General features: G+C 39.8%; 1 protein-coding gene across 3 annotated transcripts in view; it reads right to left on the bottom strand.

Moving 5' to 3' along the window:
- SHLD1 (shieldin complex subunit 1) overlaps positions 1 to 20518 on the bottom strand; it is a 78857-nt gene that overhangs the window by 37486 nt on the left and 20853 nt on the right. For 2 of the 3 annotated variants that reach the window (XM_058180992.1, XM_058181010.1), the window contains one exon: positions 7735 to 7893. The exons of the other annotated variant lie outside the window; for it this stretch is intronic. In XM_058180992.1, the coding sequence (XP_058036975.1) occupies positions 7735 to 7893 (159 nt within the window). The remainder of the gene's footprint in view (positions 1 to 7734; positions 7894 to 20518) is intronic. 3 annotated transcript variants of the gene reach the window in all.

The raw sequence follows: 20518 nt of genomic DNA, 5'->3' as shown, positions 1-20518 counted from the left end.
TATCAAAGGAAAATTCTCAAAGAATCTGGGACAGGTAGGCTGCTTACTTAAGCTCCAATTCTTGTACCAGGTGCAAGGATAATGATATAAAATGGGAGAGGAGATCTTCAGTTAGCACAGGGATGTCAAACTCAAGGTCCGGAGGATGAATCTGGCCCCGGGGGTACTTAAATTTTGCCCACGGGGCTGCCCTGGAAACAGCAAAGGAATGGCCAGTGGTGCTTCTGCCAGCGAAAATGGGCTCCCAAGCTCCGTTTTCGGCTGCTACAGCCTTCTCCAACCTTCTGCTAGTGAAAACGGAGCTTGGAGCTTGGGAGCCCGTTTTCACTGGCAGAGTGCTCAGGTCACCAAAGGGCCTCCTGACAGGAGTGACGATGAGCTGGCCACGCCCACCCTGGCCCCTCCCCTCCCCGAGGTCAAAGACAACCCTGATGCAGCCCTCAATGAAATCAAGTTTGACATCCCCGAGTGTTCTGTTTCCCTCCCCCAATACTCCCAACAAAGAGTCAGTCAAAGGTCTCCTTTTCTAATTTATTTACATAGATAAATGTTCTGGCCACGTCTACCCACGGGCCTGCCAAGTCTCTGGAGATAACGAGGAAATTATAGATAAGGCCAGAGTTACTCACGAATATATTCTTCCCTCCATTGATACAGTTTGCCCGTGCAAATTCACTGCTTTGTCCAAGACAAAAAACCAGGAAGTTCCGCCTCCTTTTTATAGTCTCTGCAGATGTCACTGCATGACCATCATTCTTTGGCTTTGTCCCAACACTTCCTCTGCTGAGCGCGCCGGTCACATCTGCGCAGTCTTGCATCACTCCAAAACTGTTCTTGGGGCATTGCCAAATCAGATGAAGGCCCGGGAGAATCAGGCCTTGCCGGCCCCTCCTCCTCCCTTTGGGTGGGTGCCAGGGAGGGAGAGAGCCCAAGAGAAGCAGGCCTTGCCAGGTCTTCTCCCTCACTTTCTGAATCATCCGACTCCAGGAGTCCGAGTCCAGGAACCTGGGTCACTACACCGAGTTAGCACATGGGTTGCAACTAGAATAATTTTGGACATCATAACATAACCTTCCCTAGTAGTTGGCAATGCTGGAGGAGTTGAATTCCAACATATTTGAAAGCACTAATTGAGAAAGGCCATATTGTTGAATGATTTATGCTGGGATAAAGGTGGGGGCACACGATCTTATTAAGAGTTACGGACTTTTCAAAATAATTTAATCATGGTATTATCCAGAAGTGCTCTATGGGCAAAAAAGAAGCAATCACTATATAGCAGATTAGTCACAGTTTTTCAACTGTTCTCTTTCTTTCTGCATGGTCAGTTCTACAGAATAGAACTCAATCATTATGATGGAATTGAAATTAAGCAAAGAAAATGAAATTTTTAAAAAAAACAGTGAAACTTAGTAAGAGAACATATTGTCGAGCATATGCAGAACATCAAGTACAGATGTCAACATCAAAGGTATCTTACAAGTTATGCTCTACTTACAAAAATCTCTAGCACTAGAATATGAAATTATATCTGCACTGTGGCTATTGCCAAGTTGAAAGGCTATAGGAATTAATGGGATATTTGTTACGGAACAGAATGTATAGCATGTAATAGAAAAACCTGTAAAGGTAGTTTAACCAAACTATGGCAGCAAATCTGGAGAATGATGCAACAGCCAACAGATAAGAAGGCAGTCTATATACCAACACCAAAGGAGATTTAACAGATTGTTTAAATTATCATTTAATTATTTAGCAAGCAAAATAATATTTAAGAGTAATCCAACTCAGATTAGAAGCCTCCATGGAAAGAGAAATGCCAAATGTTCTACCTCAGTGGCCCTCAAACATTTGGGCACCAAGGACTGGTTCCATGGAGAGAGATTTTTCTATGGACTTTGGGGAGGGTTTTGTGTGCTGCCTGCATCCTGTGGATGGGCTTTGCTTGTTTGTGTGGACCAGTTTCTGGTATGCCGTGGACCGGTGCTAGTCCACAGACCGCAGATTGGGGACCCCTGTTCTAGTTGGCTTTTAAAAAGGCCAAGAAACACAAGACATTATTGCTGATGCAGGGCTGATAATTGAAAAGCCAAAGAAAGTCACTATGTGCTTAACTGATTACAGAAAACCCTTCAGTTCTGTTGACTATTATGGAATATGCTTAGGAAAAACGGAATCTCACTGCCTCATACTATACACAGGACAAGAAGCCACAGTCCTAATGGAACACGGTGAGCAGACTGACAAAGGATTGAGACAAGGCTGAATGCTTTCCTATTCAGACTTTATATTGAATATATACTGGGAATAGCTGCATTGAAAAAGATGGGTTTTAAAACTGGAGGAAGAATCATCAAAAACCTGTACCATGCAGATGACACTGATCTGGTGGCTGTTAATGAAAATCAAGGAGCAGAATGAAAAAAAAGTGACCAATAATAAAGGTGGCCAAATAAAGATAACAGGTACATCAATCAGCCTTAAGCTGACTATGAAGATACTAAAGTGGTAGACAGCTTCTGCCTTTTTAGAATCAACAATCAAGAGTGAAGTAATCAGCAATCGAGATACGTTCCACAGATTAGCACTCGGCAGAATTGCCATGATGGCCTTGGAAAAGTTATTCATATGTTGGGATATGTCTACACCTACAAAGATGAGGATCATGAAGGCAAGGTTTTTCCCATGACACACTAAAGAAGCAAAACTTGAACTTTAAAGAAGCAGAGTAGAAAGAGTGTTGAAACTTGAAATTTGGTATTGGAGAAGATTTGTGAAAATACCATGGATAGTCAAGGAAATGGAACAAATGGATTATCCAACAAATCCAGATATCTCACTTCAGACACAAATAAGGCTCCAATTATTTTTTGATAATGATGGAAAAGGTAGAGAGGAAGACAATCAAGCAGCAAGGCAGTTGGACTCAGTGGGTACACTGTTGGAAGACCTGAAGGTTTGGAAACATCCTGGGGAAGATCTATCTATGTATCTATCTATCTCTGTGTGTGTGTGAGAGAGAGAGAGAGTGGGAGAGAGAAGGGGGGGGGGTGAGAGGAAAAAACACTATATCCTTACCATTCATGCATATGGTAATCAAGATATATGCAACATATAAAACACAGTGTTATAGGCAGATTTAATGTTTAATCTGGGAAAGTCAGAGCTTCCAACAAAACTTTTTAGTCCTAAAAATATTAAAATATCAAATCTAAACAGCATTACACCCGGAAGGCAGTATGCTGAAAATTGTGACAGATTTCAGAATGCTGCAGAAATATACAGCAGATTCTTCTTGCAAGGGCTATTACTCCTGCTTCTTCCACAGGAATCTAGAAAATCAAAATATTGTGTGGTATAAACAATTCTTTGGCAGCCCCCTAGTGGAAGCTTCTTTACATTTGATCATTTTTACAATATGGCTGATTAAAACTGTTTCTTCCCATGATTCTTCCTCTTTCATATGTTTCCTGCCTGCAGAAGCTAGCAAGTTTTCATCTATTTCACATGAAACAAATTTGATGGACTGATTTATAACAAATCAGTTATAAAATAATTACTTAGAAAAGATGACAGCTGTATATGGCTGCCCTTCTTAGTTAATTAATCCAATTGAACCAGGGGTGAAATCTACTTACCTTCCTTACCGGATCGGGAATGCATGCACAGAAGGTCAAAAACACAAGTTTAACACAAAGTTAAAACCAGGAAGTAATGACACCTGAGTGGATAGCTCCACCATCGCTATCTGATCACCAAACTACCAGCCGTGGTCGCTACCAGATCGCGTGATCCACTCCGATAGCATTTCACCCCTGCACGGAACCCAATAGGATTTACTTCTGAAGAAACTATTAGTACATAATCTTATATCTGTGATGGTGAGCCTATGACATGCGTGACCAAGATGGCACGCAAAGCCATCTTTCCAGGCACAAGAGCTGTCACCCAACTCACCTGCAGCTGCACATGCCCGCCCCCTTCCCCCCCCAAGCTGGTGTTCGAGCCTCCGGTGCATGCGTGCAATTCAAGGGACCCAGCTGGCTACACGAGACCAAAAATGGGATGTGGGAAGCCGAAAATGGGGCGAGCTATAGACAATCTTCCATCCTCTCCCTGTCCAGAGAGAGTCTGAAGTGTAATGGAATGTTTGGATGACTTTAGGAAATGAAAGGAAAAGATGCTGCCAAGAAAGAATCAGGCAACAGAGGCAGAGGCACACAGTGGCTTAATGGTCAGGGAAAGAAACTTAGGAATTACATATCCTAATGGTTCAAACATTAAAAGGTCGCCTGTACTTTCAAACTTGCATAATATAATAAAATTAATTCTAGTCATATTTCATGACTGGTTTATCTGGGAGAGCTGACATGAAGAGCCAGTCACTAGCTCTTCATTCTTTCCCATGGTTGTCAGCGTTGCTTTTTCCAGAGTGATCTTTAGTCCACTATTTCTCCCTCTGGAACTCTGCCACAGTAATTTTTTGCCAAAAAATAAAGCATTTCTGGCATGTTTAAAAGAAAACCTTAGAAAAGATTATTAGATGTTTACGCATTTATAACAGAAAAAAAGCACTAATGATAAGCAATGCAATCATTTGCTGTAGTCCACCAATGATTTATTTTCCAAGAGAACTATGGAAACAAATATTGACAAACATATTCTTTTAACACTAGTTAAAGCTGTAATAGAAGTGCTGGTAGAGACAGTATTCTAATTGCCGTCTTAACTAGATGAGAGAAGCAACCTAGAGCTAAGGAGAAATTTTCTAACAATGGGAACAATTAACCAATGGAACAGCTTCAGAAGTTGTAGATCAGCTTAGAAATCTCCAGATACAGTATAGATGGAATATACCAGCTGGATTAACAGTAAACTATAAGGGAGGGAGATATTGTCTTAATACAGTTTTTAAAGCAAGAGATTTTTATACTAAAGTATTGAAGGTTGGAAGTTTGTCATTGTTAGAAGTTAAGACGAAAGCTGAAAGGAGAGGTGAGAATGCTTAAAAAAGGGGAAAAGGAAGCAAAGCAAATACAACCTAAAATTGGGGTTGTAAATTTGGGAGAAAAAACACAGAAAGCCATAGGGAAGGATCAAAGTATAATTGTAACTACTAAACGTAAACAGCAAGGAGTAAAGAAGTAATTTTTCAAATGAAAAGACTTTCCTTTCATGGGATAGGGTAAATTATAAGCGATATTTCTGAACAGAAAAAGTAGAAAGTAGAAAGAAGTTATGATAAACGTGGTGTAAATTGTTTAGAAAGTTATGGTATGGGGAATATGGGGAAGAATATGAGGTAAATGTTAAATTCATATAAGGAAAGATGTTTATTATTAAGTATGATGGAGATATAAATATGATGGATTATAAGGTATACTGAGGAATAATTTTTGATATTACAACATTGGAAGATGGGATGACTTAGATGAGAAGGTAGAATTATCACCATATTTGAAAGATTATTTTTGAAAGATATATATAATAGAGATTGAAATAATAAAATACTAAATAGCTTTTAAATGAATAGAAGGTAATTGTATTAGTATTAATATTTTCCTTTTTCTTCTTTTTTTATGGAAAAGGGGAGTTGAGGTTCAAGAAGAGGGATGAGAGTTTATGTTAATTAGCATATTTTAATTTATGATTGTTAGATACGATACCCTGTATTTGCTCTGGGAAGTCGGGGGGGGGAGAGGGGATGGGGGAAGGATGGAGGAGGGAGGGGAAGGGTTAGGGCTGGGGGGAGGGGGGATGTATGAGGAAAAAAATCTTGTAAAACTTTTTCAATAAAAAAAAGAAGAAGTTGTAGATGAGGGCTGTCAAACTCGTGGCCCAGATGTGTCACACGCTGGCCATGCCCACGCCTGGTTTAGCGAAGGGGGGAAAAGTCGTAATACATCATGTGAAGACACTGTGAGGATGCAAGTTTGACACCCCTGTTGTAGATGCTCCATCCCTGGAGGCTTTTAAGAAGAGATTGGAGAGCCACTTGTCTGGAATGATATAGGGTCTCCTGCTTGAGCAGGGGGTTGGACTAGAAGACTTCTAAGGTCCCTTCTAACTCTGTTATTCTGTTCTGTTATTATTGTTTTGAAATCTAAATCTCTTTTAATGGTGGAGCAAGGAATCAGAATCCAGAATCTAAGCAGAAATATCACAAATTTCTTCTTACATATAACACTTCGGAACTAACTCAGCTTCAGAAAGAACCTGTCCTATAAGAAGATTAAAGACATTATACAAATTAAAGAAGGGAAACAAGATTATTGGTGTTAAATAGCGCAAGGTACAAGGTGCAGCATCTTAGCTCCTATAGAGAAATCTCTTTGTGAAGGAATTTCATAATACATGAAATCATATTAACAATACAAAGTCACCAAATACAGCAATTCATAATATAAAAATCACATATAAAGAAAGTGCAGAATTCTGTACTCCTGGGGCAAGAGAGGCCTGAATTATTTATAAGAGTCAACAATAGAGCACAGAGAAAGAAAACAATTTTGTTTTGATACCATGTGTATTACCTCTAGAACAATTTTGAAGAAAGTTATGATGCTATGTTGGTTTTATTCAAAACCTATCACAAAAATCTTAACTTACGACTTATTGAGATCTAATACACAGTAATAAACCTAACCCACAAACCCTATATTAGGAGTTTAAGAGACAGAAGGCAATTATGACATTTACTCTGCTTAGATAAACACAACAAACAATTCACAAGATACTTTTTTTATTGTAAACCAATGATGCAATGCAATGAGGCTTTAAAATCTGCCCCACCAATATACTATTGTCGTCTCATTTTTTTTAACTCCACCATTCCAAAAGGCCAACAGATTGGAGAAAAGCTGCTGTAGGTTGACTTATCGGCTAAACTCTTGTTTACTTGGTTGGAATAAACCAGAAATAACTAATACTCTGCGCCATAGCCCATGGTTTACAAACTACCACAGCTGGGTGTACACAATATATTAAGTCACAGAAAAAAATATGCCTTTGCTTTTGTGTGCTGTGTGAACCCAGTCATTGTTGGCTCTAGATTTTCTTTATTCAGAAGTATTGACAGCAGATAGCTGTTGTTAGTTTTTCTTTTTTTAAAAAAGGAATTGACAGATGTGAATAAGGACAGAGACCAATATGCCTGAGTATTGTGGAATCAAGCACATTTCCCCTTTTTATACAGCAAGCTGTTCAAATGTCTTTCTTTTTTTAGTTAGGTGATGTGGGAATCCAACCACTATCTTCTATTTCCCCATTCCCCCCTTCAAAAAAGCACTATTGTTCTTAACAAGCAAATAGTTCAGATAGCATATGGTCATTCATATGTGTTATTCTTCTGCTTCTTTCCAAGCGTAATTTTTAAACTGAAAGTAATATTAGTTACTCAGAACACACAGGCAAAAACAGCCCTTTCTGAGAAATATAGAAATGATAGAATTACATTTCATTAGATAAAAAAGTCTGCTAAAAGACAGCAACAACGAGGTTGCTCTCAAGCCAGTGCAGGAGTTTGTGAAAGACATTATCATTCCGGACAATGCTGCTAATCTGAAGCCTGAACTAAGAAGTACTGTGAGATCAATGCTTAATGAGGCGAATAGTGACATATGCCCACGAGTTCCTGCTTTTAATTGGAATTTTTTTCACTAGACTTCTACGCCCAAGCCGCTTCCTTTGCCTGGGTCACCTTTAAGTCAGTGCAAGAATAGTAACAGCTTTTACCTGCGTCAATTGCTGGTAGCGTTAAATCAAACGCTTCATCTTCCACAGGGTTTGGCTTCAATAGAAAGCTTTCTGGAGTTATGTCATCAGGCAAGTCCAGCAGGCTGCTTTCCTCAGATTGGGAACTTGAGGCTCTTTGGCTTCCATTCCGTTCCATCACTGAAGCAGAGACCAGAGAGTTTTGTTTTATTTTGAAATGTCTATCTCATTTCCCAGTTTTGGTATCAAAGTGCTTGAATGCATTAACATCACAGATGAAAACAAATCACACTGAAAACACTTCAACACAAAAAAGATTGCAGATATTTAACAAATCTGTAACTACCCTGTTTCCCCGAAAATAAGACATCCCCTGATAATAAGCCCAATCGGGCTTTTGAGCACATGTGCTAAAATAAGCCTTCCCCTGAAAATAAGCCCTCCCTGAAAATATTTAAATGCAGAGCTGGAAATCAGGTAACACGGCAAGAGGAGCCCCATCTTGCTCCATGCGCCCCAAAATAGTAAGACCTTCCTGAAAATAAGGCCAAGCACTTATTTCGGGGTTCAAAAAATATAGGGTCTTATTTTGGGGGAAACACAGTATAAGTTCAGTATCTTTTTAGTAGTTTTTAGTATTTAATCTAAATTTTATGGGGTTTTATGGTTTTAAAGGGATTTTAATCTGGCCTTATATCTAATAAGTTTTTTAATTATTGTTTTATTGTGTATTTTCTACTGTTTTTTATTTGGCTGTGAACCGCCCTGAATCCTTCGGGAGAAGCGCAATATAAAAATCTAATAAATAAATAAATAAATAAATAAAATCTATTATCAAACCAAGGGTACAAAGCAGAGGTGGTATTCAGCAGGTTCTGACCAGTTCTGGAGAACCGGTAGTGGAAATTTTGAGTAGTTGGGAGAACTGGTAAATACCACCTCTGACTGGCCCTGCCCCCATCTATTCTCTGCCTCCCGAGTCCCAGCTGATTGGGAGGAATTGGGGATTTTGCAGTATCCTTCCCCTGCCACGCCCACCAAGCCATGCCATGCCTACCAAGCCACCCACACAGAACTTGTAGTAAAAAAATTTGAATCCCACCACTGGTACAAAGACTTACATTTTTTTAAAGGATAATATCTTGAAAATCTTGTCTCACTATCCCAATCTAACTTCCCAATCACCACCACTAGTAGGATTTAACACTGAATTCTTGTGTCCTAACACCTAAAATCATAGCAAATTTGTAGCTGGTCTAGTGGTTAAGACATTAGGCCAGAAATTGGAAGACCATGAGTTCAAGTCCCATCTTAGCCATGAAAGCCAGCTAGGTGACTTTGGGCCAGTCATTCTTTTTCAGCCCAACTCACCTCACAAGATTTTTGCTTTGGGAAAATAGAAGAAGAAAAGAATACTGTGTGGGTTTCCACCCTTGAATTATTTATAAAAATAATAAAGGCAGTCTACAAACAAACAAACAAGCAAGGAAGCAAACAAGCAAGCCACAAAGCCAATGATTTTCATGTTTGGAATATATCACTCGTATATTCGTTCTTGAAAATCCCAAAGCAATGATTTCCTGATCCTATTCAAGCATATGTTTTATTTTCAGCTAGGAAAATTACAACCCTTTAAAAACAGATATTCTGGCTGGAAATATATTCAGCCATCTCCACCCTACAGTTAGTGAAGAAAATGCAAATTTATACCAAAGATCTTTTTAATTAGAAAGTCTAAAGATTGCATCCTAGGACTGAATACAAGCAAAGCAAATTTTCTGCCATGAAGTCATGGCATGGCCACAGGGGTGGGCTTCAAAAGTTCTCTGCCTGGTTGTTGGATGGATGTAGCCATGGTGGGCATGGCCTAGTCAGCCTCCTGCACCACGGGCTCTGGAGGCATCTCTCGAGCCTCCCGGAGGGTGAAAACAGCCTCCCCAGGCTCTGGAGGCTCTCTGGAGGCTGGAAACGGGCCTGTTTCCGGCCTTCCTAAACTTCCGGTAAGCCCATTTTTTGCCCTCCCTGAGTCTCCGCGTATGACCTGCACTTACCTGCATCCAAAACGGGCCATGTGGGGACTCCTGGGAGGGGCGGGGTGGGCCAACTAGGATTGGGATTTGGGGGTTATCCGAACTGCACAGAATCTTAGCTAGGTGCAATGATTAACATATAAAGCTTTTTAGGGCTTGGTACTTGGGTACTGCAGGATTACCTCCCTCAGGTAGAACCAACCAATCCAGTGTGTTTGTCCTGAGCTGGAAAGGGTAAGAATCCCACAAAAGTGAAATTAGGGGAGAAGAAATCAAAACTCTGTTTTTTAACTCATGCTCCAGCCTAATGGAGGGGCATTTCCCTAGAGATCCAGAGACCATCTTGTTTAAGGCTAATCAGGAAGTTACAACTGAACTTTAAAACACAGAAAAGTTTCAATATTTGGTTATTCTATAAATAAATTTCAAAGGCAAAAAAAAAATCCCAGAGCATCTTTAAAGATAACTGATTAAGTGTGTAAGAGATAAAGCTTGATTACATCTAAATTTAAGCTAATCTAAAAAAAATCCCATAGGAAGTGTTTATGAAGGAAGGTTAAAAAGATTGTATAAGGAGAAGCAACAATTCCTTGGAAGAAAGTGTCCCTTGAAGAGCACCCGAAGGCTCCAGTTGGTCCAGAATGCAGCTGCGCGGGTGATAGAGGGAGCCGCTCGCGGCTCCCATGTAACACCACTCCTGCGCAAGCTGCACTGGCTGCCTGTGGTCTATCGGGTGCACTTCAAGGTATTGGTTACCACCTTTAAAGCGCTCCATGGCTTAGGACGGGGATATTTACGGGACCGCCTTCTGCCGCCATTTGCCTCCCACCATCCTGTGCACTCTCACAGGGAGGGACTCCTCAGGGTGCCGTCGGCCAAGCAATGCCGACTGGCGACCCCCAGAGGAAGGGCCTTTTCTGTGGGGGTTCCTACCCTCTGGAACAAACTCCCCCCGGGACTCTGTCAACTTCCCGACCTTCTGCTGTGAGCTGGACATATTTATTTCGTCAAGCAGGACTGGCATAGGATTTTAGAATTTTAATTCTTGTTATTGGGGTTTTAATTCAATTGGTTTTATTGTTTTATATGTATTTTATATAGGGCTGTATTTGATAGGTTTTTTAATTATTGTTTTATTATATTTATTATTATGGTTTTATATGGCTGTCAACCATAGGGCCTTCTCTGTGGGGGCTCCCACTCTCTGGAACGAACTCCCTCCAGGACTTCGTCAACTTCCGGACCTCCGAACCTTTCGTCGCGAGCTTAAAACGCACTTATTCATCTGCGCGGGACTGGATTAGATTTTAAAGTTATTGGTTTTAAGGTTTTTTTTATTATTTATATTGTTTTTTAAATTCGGCAATAGAATAAGTTTTTTAATTGTTGTTTTTTAATCTGTATTTATATGTATTTTAACTGCCTGTGAACCGCCCTGAGTCCTTAGGGAGATAGGGCGGTATATAAATTTGAAAAATAAATAAAAATAAAAATAAACCGCCCTGAGTCCTTCGGGAGAAGGGCGGTATAAAAATCTAATTAAATAAAAATAAAATAAATAAATAAATATATGTTATTAAATTTCCTACCACTAAAACCTAGTTGGAGCAGCAATTAACATCATTTGTGGGCAAAGGATTTCATGCAGCAAGTCACCATGACTCTCACCAGAGATATATTTTAATGGCTGTCCTAAAAATACAGATCAAACCTTTACAGCTATCAACAGATGGTCTCATCAGATGAACATTGTTCTTTTTCCAGGAATACAGATGTATTGCTAACAAGTTGAGGATGTGTTCTTCTCATGCATTACATCTGAATTACTCACTTGTTTGGATATGCAGGAATACAGTATATGGGTCCTCAGCACAATATGTGGAAATCTTCCTTTTCAACATTCTAGGTTTTTCATACTATTCTTCCCCCATATACTATGCATTCTTCTGGCTTTCCACCTTCCCTTTATGGTTAGTATTCCATCACCAATGAGCATTTCTAGTTCCGAGTGGCCTATTCTTGAAAACACTCCAGCCAATCTTTCTTTCCCCTTAAAGAACTACCATTCTTCTTGAGATAGTACTCCCTAGCCTACCGATTAGAAAATGGAATGGAATACTTTTTTAGGCCAAGGGTGATTAGACACACAAGGAATATATCTCCGGTGCAGAAGCTCTCAGTATACATGCAAAACAAGAGAGTAATAATAATAATGATACCAGTAAGAAAAGCTAGTAGAAAGATGAGAAGGATAATAATACAGTCATACCACATTGGTAAATATATTTAGACATAAGACGGTATGGTGGGAATTAGGTGTTCAGCAAAGTGATGGCACGAGGGGAAAACACTGTCTCTGTAGCTAGTTATTTTGGCATGCAATACCTTGTAATGATATCCCAAGAGGAGGAATTGAAACGATTTATGTCCAGGATGTGAGAGGGTCTGTAGATAATTTCTCAGCCCTCTTTTTGACCTGTGCAATATACAGGTCCTCAACAGAAGACAAGCTGGTTGCAACTGTTTTTTCTGCACTCATAATTATCCGTTGGGACTCTGTATCTGTCCTGTTTGGTTGCTGGACCAAATCAGAGAATTATAGAAGTACAAATGACACACTCAATAATTCATCTATCAAGAAGAGTGCCTGAAGCATTCTGAACTTTCCGAGTTGATGCAGGAAGAACATTCTTTGCTGTGTCTTTTCAATGATGGTTCTAATGTTAGGTGTCCATTTCAAATCCTGTGATTATAGGACCCAATAACTTGAAGGACTCTACTGTCGATACTGTGCCCTCTAATGTACCGGTAGTAAGAAGTGGTAAAATAGGAGGGTTCTTCCTAAAATCTACTCTCATCTCTATAGTTTTAAGTGTGTTAAGCTCTCAATTGTTCCGGCTACACCACAGGGCCAGTTGTTCAATCTCCTGCCTATATGCAGACTCATCACCATCTGAAATGAAACCAATCACTGTTGTATCTCTTGATTAGGTCTTAATTTATCATGTGAGTAATTGTTGACTAGGCCTTAATTTATTATTTCATTTTACTTCTATACCACCAAAGCTGTATAATTCTTGGCAGTTTACAATCCCAAGACTATAACAAAGTTTAAAAGTCAACAAAGTTAAAAATTCAACCCTATACCCTTAAATAGTGATAGACATCATACAGAGATGTATTACAGGCAGCGGTGGGATTCAAGTAATTTCACAACCGGTTCTCTGCCCTAATGATTTCTTCCAACAACCAGTTTGCCAAACTGATCAGAAAGTTAACAACCGGTTCTCCCGAAATGGTGCGAACTGGCTGAATCCCACCACTGATTACAGGTAATCCTCAACTTATGTCAATTGAGCCCAAAATTTCTGTTAAGTGAGACATTTGTTAAGTGAGTTTTGCCCCATTTTATGATCTTTCTTGCCACAGTTGTTAAGTGAATCACTGCAGTTGATTAGTCAGTAACCCAGTTAAGTGAATCTGGCTTCCCCGTTGGCTTTGCTTAGAAGAATCAACAGTTCACTTCTACCCCAAAATGCACTGTAACTACTTTTATCTGTCAAAATCAGGCTACTACATTCCACTGCATCGTAGTTCAAAAATGTGATGCAGTGTTCTTTCCTAGTATTGGTGAGAAAAAGTGCTGAACATATTTGAAAATCTTTATATGTAACTTTATATAGGAGGAGATGTTACATTTCAATGCACTTTTAACTTGAAATGTGTTAATGTGATAAGCAATTCCAATATTGTACTCAAAATCTATCCTGTCACCAATTAGATTTTTTAAAAAACTTTTATGACACTGATGTGCTCCCCACTCTTTTTCTAGAAGGCTGCTGACTTAGCCTCTTCGCATGATACTCAGTAATTAACTTCCTATTATCTGTTTTCATATTACAGCAAGATCTGGTTACCAGATCTACAGAGCAGAGGCGAGGTCAAAATCCTTGTAAGAAAAACTTCCATATAAAAGAGCCTGGAAGAGGAAAAACCAAATTGTTCTTTCTGGATGAAGAAGGATACTCTTTATGTTATGGCAAATGAACTTAAGTTTAGATCCAGAAAGTGATCAAGATCCCATTTTCCAATGACACACAATAGTGCTGGGAAAAACAACTGATAAATTGTGCTCATTCAGGCCAAAAAATTTGTGTTTATCACTCTAAGAATGAGATTAAAAGGGATATCAGGGATCCTAGATTTTAACTATTATTTTAGCCTTAAGCTTCACTACTTACCTAGTTTGTCGTTTTTAATTTAAATGAATTGCAAGGTTTGAATGCTGAAAGCATTTGTAAATAAATGCAATAAGCTAACAGACTTGTTTACATCCTGTCCATTTGCCCTTTCAATTATTTCTAGCCATTAAAGTAAATGGAACAGGAATAGAAGAAGCAAAACAAGCAACAATTTTAAAAAACTCAGCCCAAAATGTTTATCCGGAGTTAGCAAGCAGATGAGCTGGCAGAAGCCTAAGTGAGAGTTGATGATCTAAAAGGGGCCCTCGTCTGACATTGCAAAGATCACTCTGACATTTCTACAATCCCACTGGGCAACAGCCAAGGAGAAACATATTAGCTGCATGCTTTAACAGCTGTCATACAAACACCCCTTCTAAGAAATGTGGTTGCCTTCATTAGAACAAAATAAACAGAATGACTAAAACTTTCCTTTCTGAAGCATTTGCAAATCTCACCATGACCATGAAAACAAATGTACTGTTTATCAAGTAAAGATAAGCGCATTGGTTATTTTAAAAAAGATCCTTCTTTTCTAAAAGACACAGAGATGCATTGCCACAGCCTCTGCAAAGAAAAGAACAATCCACTGTTTCAGCTACAGCTAGAAAGAAGCAGGCTCACAGCAACAGTACAAAAATTGAGAGTTTATTTATCACATTAATGAACTGTGCTGTATAATACTGTATAAAACTTTTAAGGCTATGAAACCTTTGTTGGAAGAAATGACTCTCTGGGTTCAGTTCCAAGTGGGGAAAAAGACACTGGGAACATAGAGACTGCTTGGAAAAATGATTTAATGGTGGACAGGATCACGTGGTTTGAGTTCCTGAGCAGAAAAAGGACCAAGATGCTGAGCGTGCCTTGATTTTATGCCCTCTCTGAGCTTTGAACTTCCTGGGGTACAGGAAGAGTATCCTGATTAGTTGTCAGACCCCCAGAGGGTGGGGTTTTTAGCTGGCTTTGCTGGCTGATGTAATCTTCCCAGGTGCCATGTGGGGAGAATCTGTTGCTAGATGGGTCCTATTGTGTTGCAGATCCATTGACAAAGGTGGGGGGGGATTGGGTTTCTGCCTCTGGACCATTTTCAAAGTGGGGGGGGGGAGACAGGAAGGTAGGAACTGCTTTGTCTTTAAAACATGTTTCTCCAGGGAAATATATTTTGCCTTTTTAATATTTCCTAAAATATTTCATTCTTCTAGGAGAGGGGTGGGTGCTAACTTCCTACACTTGATAGTAAAAAAAACAAAAACGAAGAACCACTGGCTGCATTAGTGAATTCTTGTTATTTTTACTTTTAGTCTCCCATGGAACCCCATTAAGTTCTCATTGAATCTTGGGGTTCTGCAGAACACAATTTTAAAGCCCGACCCCATAACAGATAACATGCCTAACTAGCCAACTCACAGTTCAATAACAGCAGCTCATCAGTTTGGCTAGATAGGAAGATATGAGGAGATAGAGCTAGATTTTTTCCCCTTTAAACAATATCCTGCGTTCCAGGGTGAGATAAAAGAAACAAGTAATAAAAGTACATTAAAATGAAGACACTAATGCTTCCACAACAGTTCTAAAACCTTCATCACTGCTAACAGCTGTGAACATATTATAAGTAGGAATCACTCGTATTAGAAAGAAACGTTCTGTTTTTTTATGACAGTCTTCAGTCATGCTTTAATAATCATAAACCCTATGTATCTGACTTCCATATAATTTATAACCACTTTTACTGAAGGAAAAAAGTTAATTAAAGTAATTGGAGGCTTTTTAAAATAGGCACTTTTTAAAATAGGTCATGAAGGGTGAATTCAGTCAAAGTCTCTTCTTGGCATTCATGAGACAACCCCTCATACTATACATTCTTCTTCAGACATACATTGAAGCCTAGATCGGTACAAATGTTGGTAACAGGCCTGAAAATATTGATCTTTTTCATTCAGAACTACTAGTTCTCTCTTTATTGTAAGGTGACATTAACTGAATCTTACAAGGTTGAAAGTAAATTTCTCCTCCCTCAGCTTTACAGGCCAAGAAACTAGAGAGGGTCCTTTCTGAAACATTTCACACACACACACACACACACACACACACACACACACACACACACACACACACCCTTCTGTGGGTTCAGCTGCCTCTCATCTGACAATTGCCTAGTCTTGGCTCTTCTTCTCTCAGGGTCATTCCCACATATTATTACACAACCTGACCACCTCCGTTAAAACCATTCCACAGATGTTAACTACAATGAGATCAGTGGTGGTGTTATGTCCTCCTTGCCTCCGTCCGAACAATGGCTTAATTAGCCAGCTCTTATCAGCTCTGGCAGCAAAAGAGCCAGCGTCTGCCAAGAGCCCTCGTTGGCTGCCATGACGCTGGTGAGTCACAACCTTCAGCTTTAGTCAATCCGTGGATTTGCCTGATACAAAGAGACACACCAGCTCTTGCTGCCTTTTATATCCTGTGGGGTGTGGCTCCATGACTCAGCACTTCCTAGGCCTGCCCCTCCCCTGCTTCTGTTGTTCTCTTCTCTCCTGCCTACGAAACCTGGGATTGAGCCAAGCCTGATTGCTGTCAGCTGGGTCTGCAGGCATGGCCTGGGGGGGTGGGAAGAGTCAGGAGAAGGAGGCCTCGTTATCTCTTTCACTTCTGGCTCCTGGAGCTGATCCAGGGAGGCCGGTGTTTCCGAGGTAAGTCCTGATGGCCCTTCTCCCTCACTGTTCACGTCACTTTCTGGCAGCAGGCCCGGCTCCAAGGCACTTTCGGGCATGGGGCCAGGTTCGGGGGCGGGAGCCACAACAGGTGGGCTCTAACTGGTTTTACCACTGGTTTGCTTCACGCACACGCTTTGTGCGTGATTGGCGTGCGTGCATGCTCGCTTTGCTCGCAGGCACGCCAAACTTGCGCTTCACACAAGTGCATTGAATTGCTGAACAGCTGAGGCATGGCAATCTGCTCTGCTACACCTTTCAGCTAGGCTAAAAATGAAGGAATATAGGTAGGTATAGCGCAGGGGCAGGCAGGAGGGCCCAGCTGATGGTTGGAGTGAACCGGTTCGCTATCACATCAACATTTCCGCTAACTCTCCCAAACCAGGGAGAACTAGTAGCAACCCACCACTGAATGAGATCCACTGTACTAGACTTAAATTAACATTAAGCCGAAAAATGAGAAAAAGTCACATGAGCTTATCCATGAAAAACAACATCTCCCCAAAGCAATTTCGATAGAAAAAGTAGCTCAAGAAGAAAGGGTTAAGCTTAAGGGTTCTTATCAATTTCCAGTCAAAATACTATGGTTATTATTTCAGAAAATTACATTCAGAAAACAGGGCAAGCAATATACATTCATTTCTCAGAATCTAATTTGGTCTGGTCGTAAAAAATGCATACTCTGTTGAACTTCCTTCTAAATTTAAAAAATGGGGCAAGAAGACTCCATCAACTTAACAAAATTCAAATTTTGCTTACTGCAGCTGATAAATAAGTTGTGAGCCTCAGGCCTGGGTTTTATAACTGAGATGGAGTTTGATTTGGCGTTTTAAACATTGACAATTTTGTTGCCATTACGCTTTCTACTTCTAAAGGTAAAGATATTAAGATAAACATAATCCAATTCTTGGAAGCTACTCGTGGTCTTAATAAGTACCTAAATGTTTGAATGAACGCATGCATAAGCTAATAAATATTATTTTAGGCAAGGCCAAATTAAGGCCAAGTGGTGTCCTAAGTACAGCCCAAAATGGTGTCCCTTGATAAAAAAAACCTCTCATGCCATGAAACAAATGTGATAACAGACGACACCTTCAAACCAAACTTTTAAAATTTAGTCACTTACCATGCCAATGTTTTTAACATTACAGATTAAAGTTGAAGATGGCAGATAAGGACAATTGCCAAAAAAAAAAAAAGATTAAAGTTAAACAGCAGTTCAAAAATAAGTGTCAACTCGCAAAGCACTGCCATGTCTTTTATCGAGCATGATAGCTACGGGAAAATATTCTTTGGTATTCCCTTTGGTATCCTAAACAGGTGCTTGTTTTGTTTATTGATTAATCCAAGGATGTTTTTGGGCTAGGACGATCATTTCTCCAGAATAGTCAGATATTGGTAACTGTATTCAACAATGTGACGCTCTGGTGACATAGTGGTTAGAATGCAATATTGCAGACAAACTGTGTCCACAGTCACAGGAGTGCAGTCCTGATGGGGCTTGAGGTTGACTCAGCCTTCCATCCTTCTGAGGTCAGTAAAATGAGGATCCAGATTGCTGGAGGCAATAGGCTGACTCTGTAAACTGTTCAGAGAAGGCTGTAAAGCACTATAGAATGGTATGTAAGTCTAAGTGTTATTTCTATTGCTATGTAAAGGATCAACACATTTTCCCAAATGTGATAATCGTTACAGCATCTCTCTGTAAAATTTCAGAAGTTAAAAAAAAAAAACTTTCTTGTGCTTTCAAGTCAATGTTTACTCCTGGTGACTGCCTGCATGAATACCAGCAAATTCCTTGGCAGGGTTTTCCAGAAGTGATTTACCACGGTCTCTTTCCTAGGACAAAGATAGAATGTCCCCAGATCACTCAGCTGGCTTTGACTAGAACCCATGGCCTCTCACTTTTTAGCGTGGTGCCTTAACCACTACACCAAAGTGGTTCTCTAGATTAGTAGAAATCCTGATCTTGTAATACGAGTTGGATAATTAGATCCTAAGCTCTAGAACAATTGAGTAACATGAATTCCCTTTGCGACCAATAATGAAGCATGATATTAGTTGCAGTTCAACCCTAAAAGGCTGTGTATATTTCTAAAGCAGAAACAGGGAATAGATTTGTTCCATATTTCATCTGCAATCAATCCATCATGTGTTTGGCTATCATATTGCCTCACATGATTTCTTTCTCAGGCTAAGCATATCCAGTCCTTTAAAACTTTCCATGTACTGTAGTACACATATCTGGTATCTCATCACCTACTTTATCATCTACTTCCTGATTATGTTCACTAAAATATGGCACATCAAGAGAGCCACAGGAAAGGCCAAAACAAAACAGATTGGTCCTATGAGAATAATGTGTACTGTGGGCCACCACAAATGTTTTTCATTATTAAGAAAATTTATATGGCTGCCCAACTCACGGTGACTAGGGTACAGTTTACACAAAGACTTAGCTCAGGGAATTAGACTTCAGACAAACAATGCAAACAAAAGTGAGGATAAACATCTAACAAGTTAGAACACTGTAGAATTAAGACACTTTACAAAGCTGCAGGAGAAAGAAAAACCTATATTCATGTATCACATTTAACCATGAATGATTAAACTATGGCCTATGAAATACTGTAAGCCACAATCAGTAAGATTCACCCACCATCTCCCTCAATTCATGCTTTAGAAAGCTCCTGCAAATTGTTATGTCAAAACCAAATACATCATATTATGGCTTAATATGGTCCTAGGACCCCTTCCCAGGGTCTCCAAAATCAGAAGTATTTGCCAGCCTATGCTGAAAACTGATGACAAAAGTAGTTCTTGACTTACAACTATTTAGTGACTGTTCAGTTACATCATTGAAAAAAGTGACATACGACTTGTTGTCACACAACCATGGCCGCATCCTCACGATCACATGATCAAAATTCAGGCACTTGGCAACTGGCATGTATATATGACAGTTGCACTGTCCCATGGTCATGTAATCACCATTTGTAACTTTCCCAGCTGGCTTCTGACAAGCAAAGTCAACGGGGGAAGCCAGATTCACTTAGTGACCGCATGAGTCATTTAACAACAGCTGTGATTCACTTAACAACTGTGGCAAAAAGGTAGTAAAATGGGGCATGACTCACTTAATAACTGTCTTGCGTAGCAACACCATTTTTGGGCAAATTGAGAACTATCTATATTAAAATCCCATCAAACAATCATGAGAAGCGGTAGCAGCAACAAAAGCATTCATTTTAAATGTTAACGTAAGTACAGGTAGTGTTCAACTTACAACCACAACTGAGCCCAAAATTTATGTTGTTAAGTGAGTTTTGCCCCATTTTGTGACTTTTCTTGCCATATTTGTTAAATGAATCACTGCAGTTGTCAAATTAGTAATACAGTTGTTAAGTGAATCTGGTTTCCCCACTGATTTTGCTTGTCAGAAGGTCGCAAAAGAGGATCACGTGACCTGGGATCACTGCAAACATCCATATATAAATCAGTTGCTAAGGTCTGAATTTTGACGATGTGTCTGTCCATGGGGATGCTGCAATGATCATAAGTGTGAAAAATGGTCATAAATCACTTCTTTCAGTGCCATTGATACTTCAAATGGTCACTAAACGGAACTGTTGTAAATCAAGGACCTGTATTAATAAACATAACCCACATTCTTTGGATTCCCCCATAATTTTTAAAAGCTGGAAGGGCTCCAGAGTGAAAAAAGTTGGGGGGAAAACCCACTGCCCTAGCAAATTGAGGAAACCAGGCAGAAGAACTTCACATTCCCACACCTCCCAATCTAAAATCAATATGAATTAACTTG

Source organism: Ahaetulla prasina, chromosome 1 (genome assembly GCF_028640845.1).
Source record: "Ahaetulla prasina isolate Xishuangbanna chromosome 1, ASM2864084v1, whole genome shotgun sequence".
Lineage (NCBI taxonomy): Eukaryota > Metazoa > Chordata > Lepidosauria > Squamata > Colubridae > Ahaetulla > Ahaetulla prasina.
Note: the sequence above shows the minus strand (reverse complement) of the source record. Positions and strands in the feature narration are given on the sequence as shown.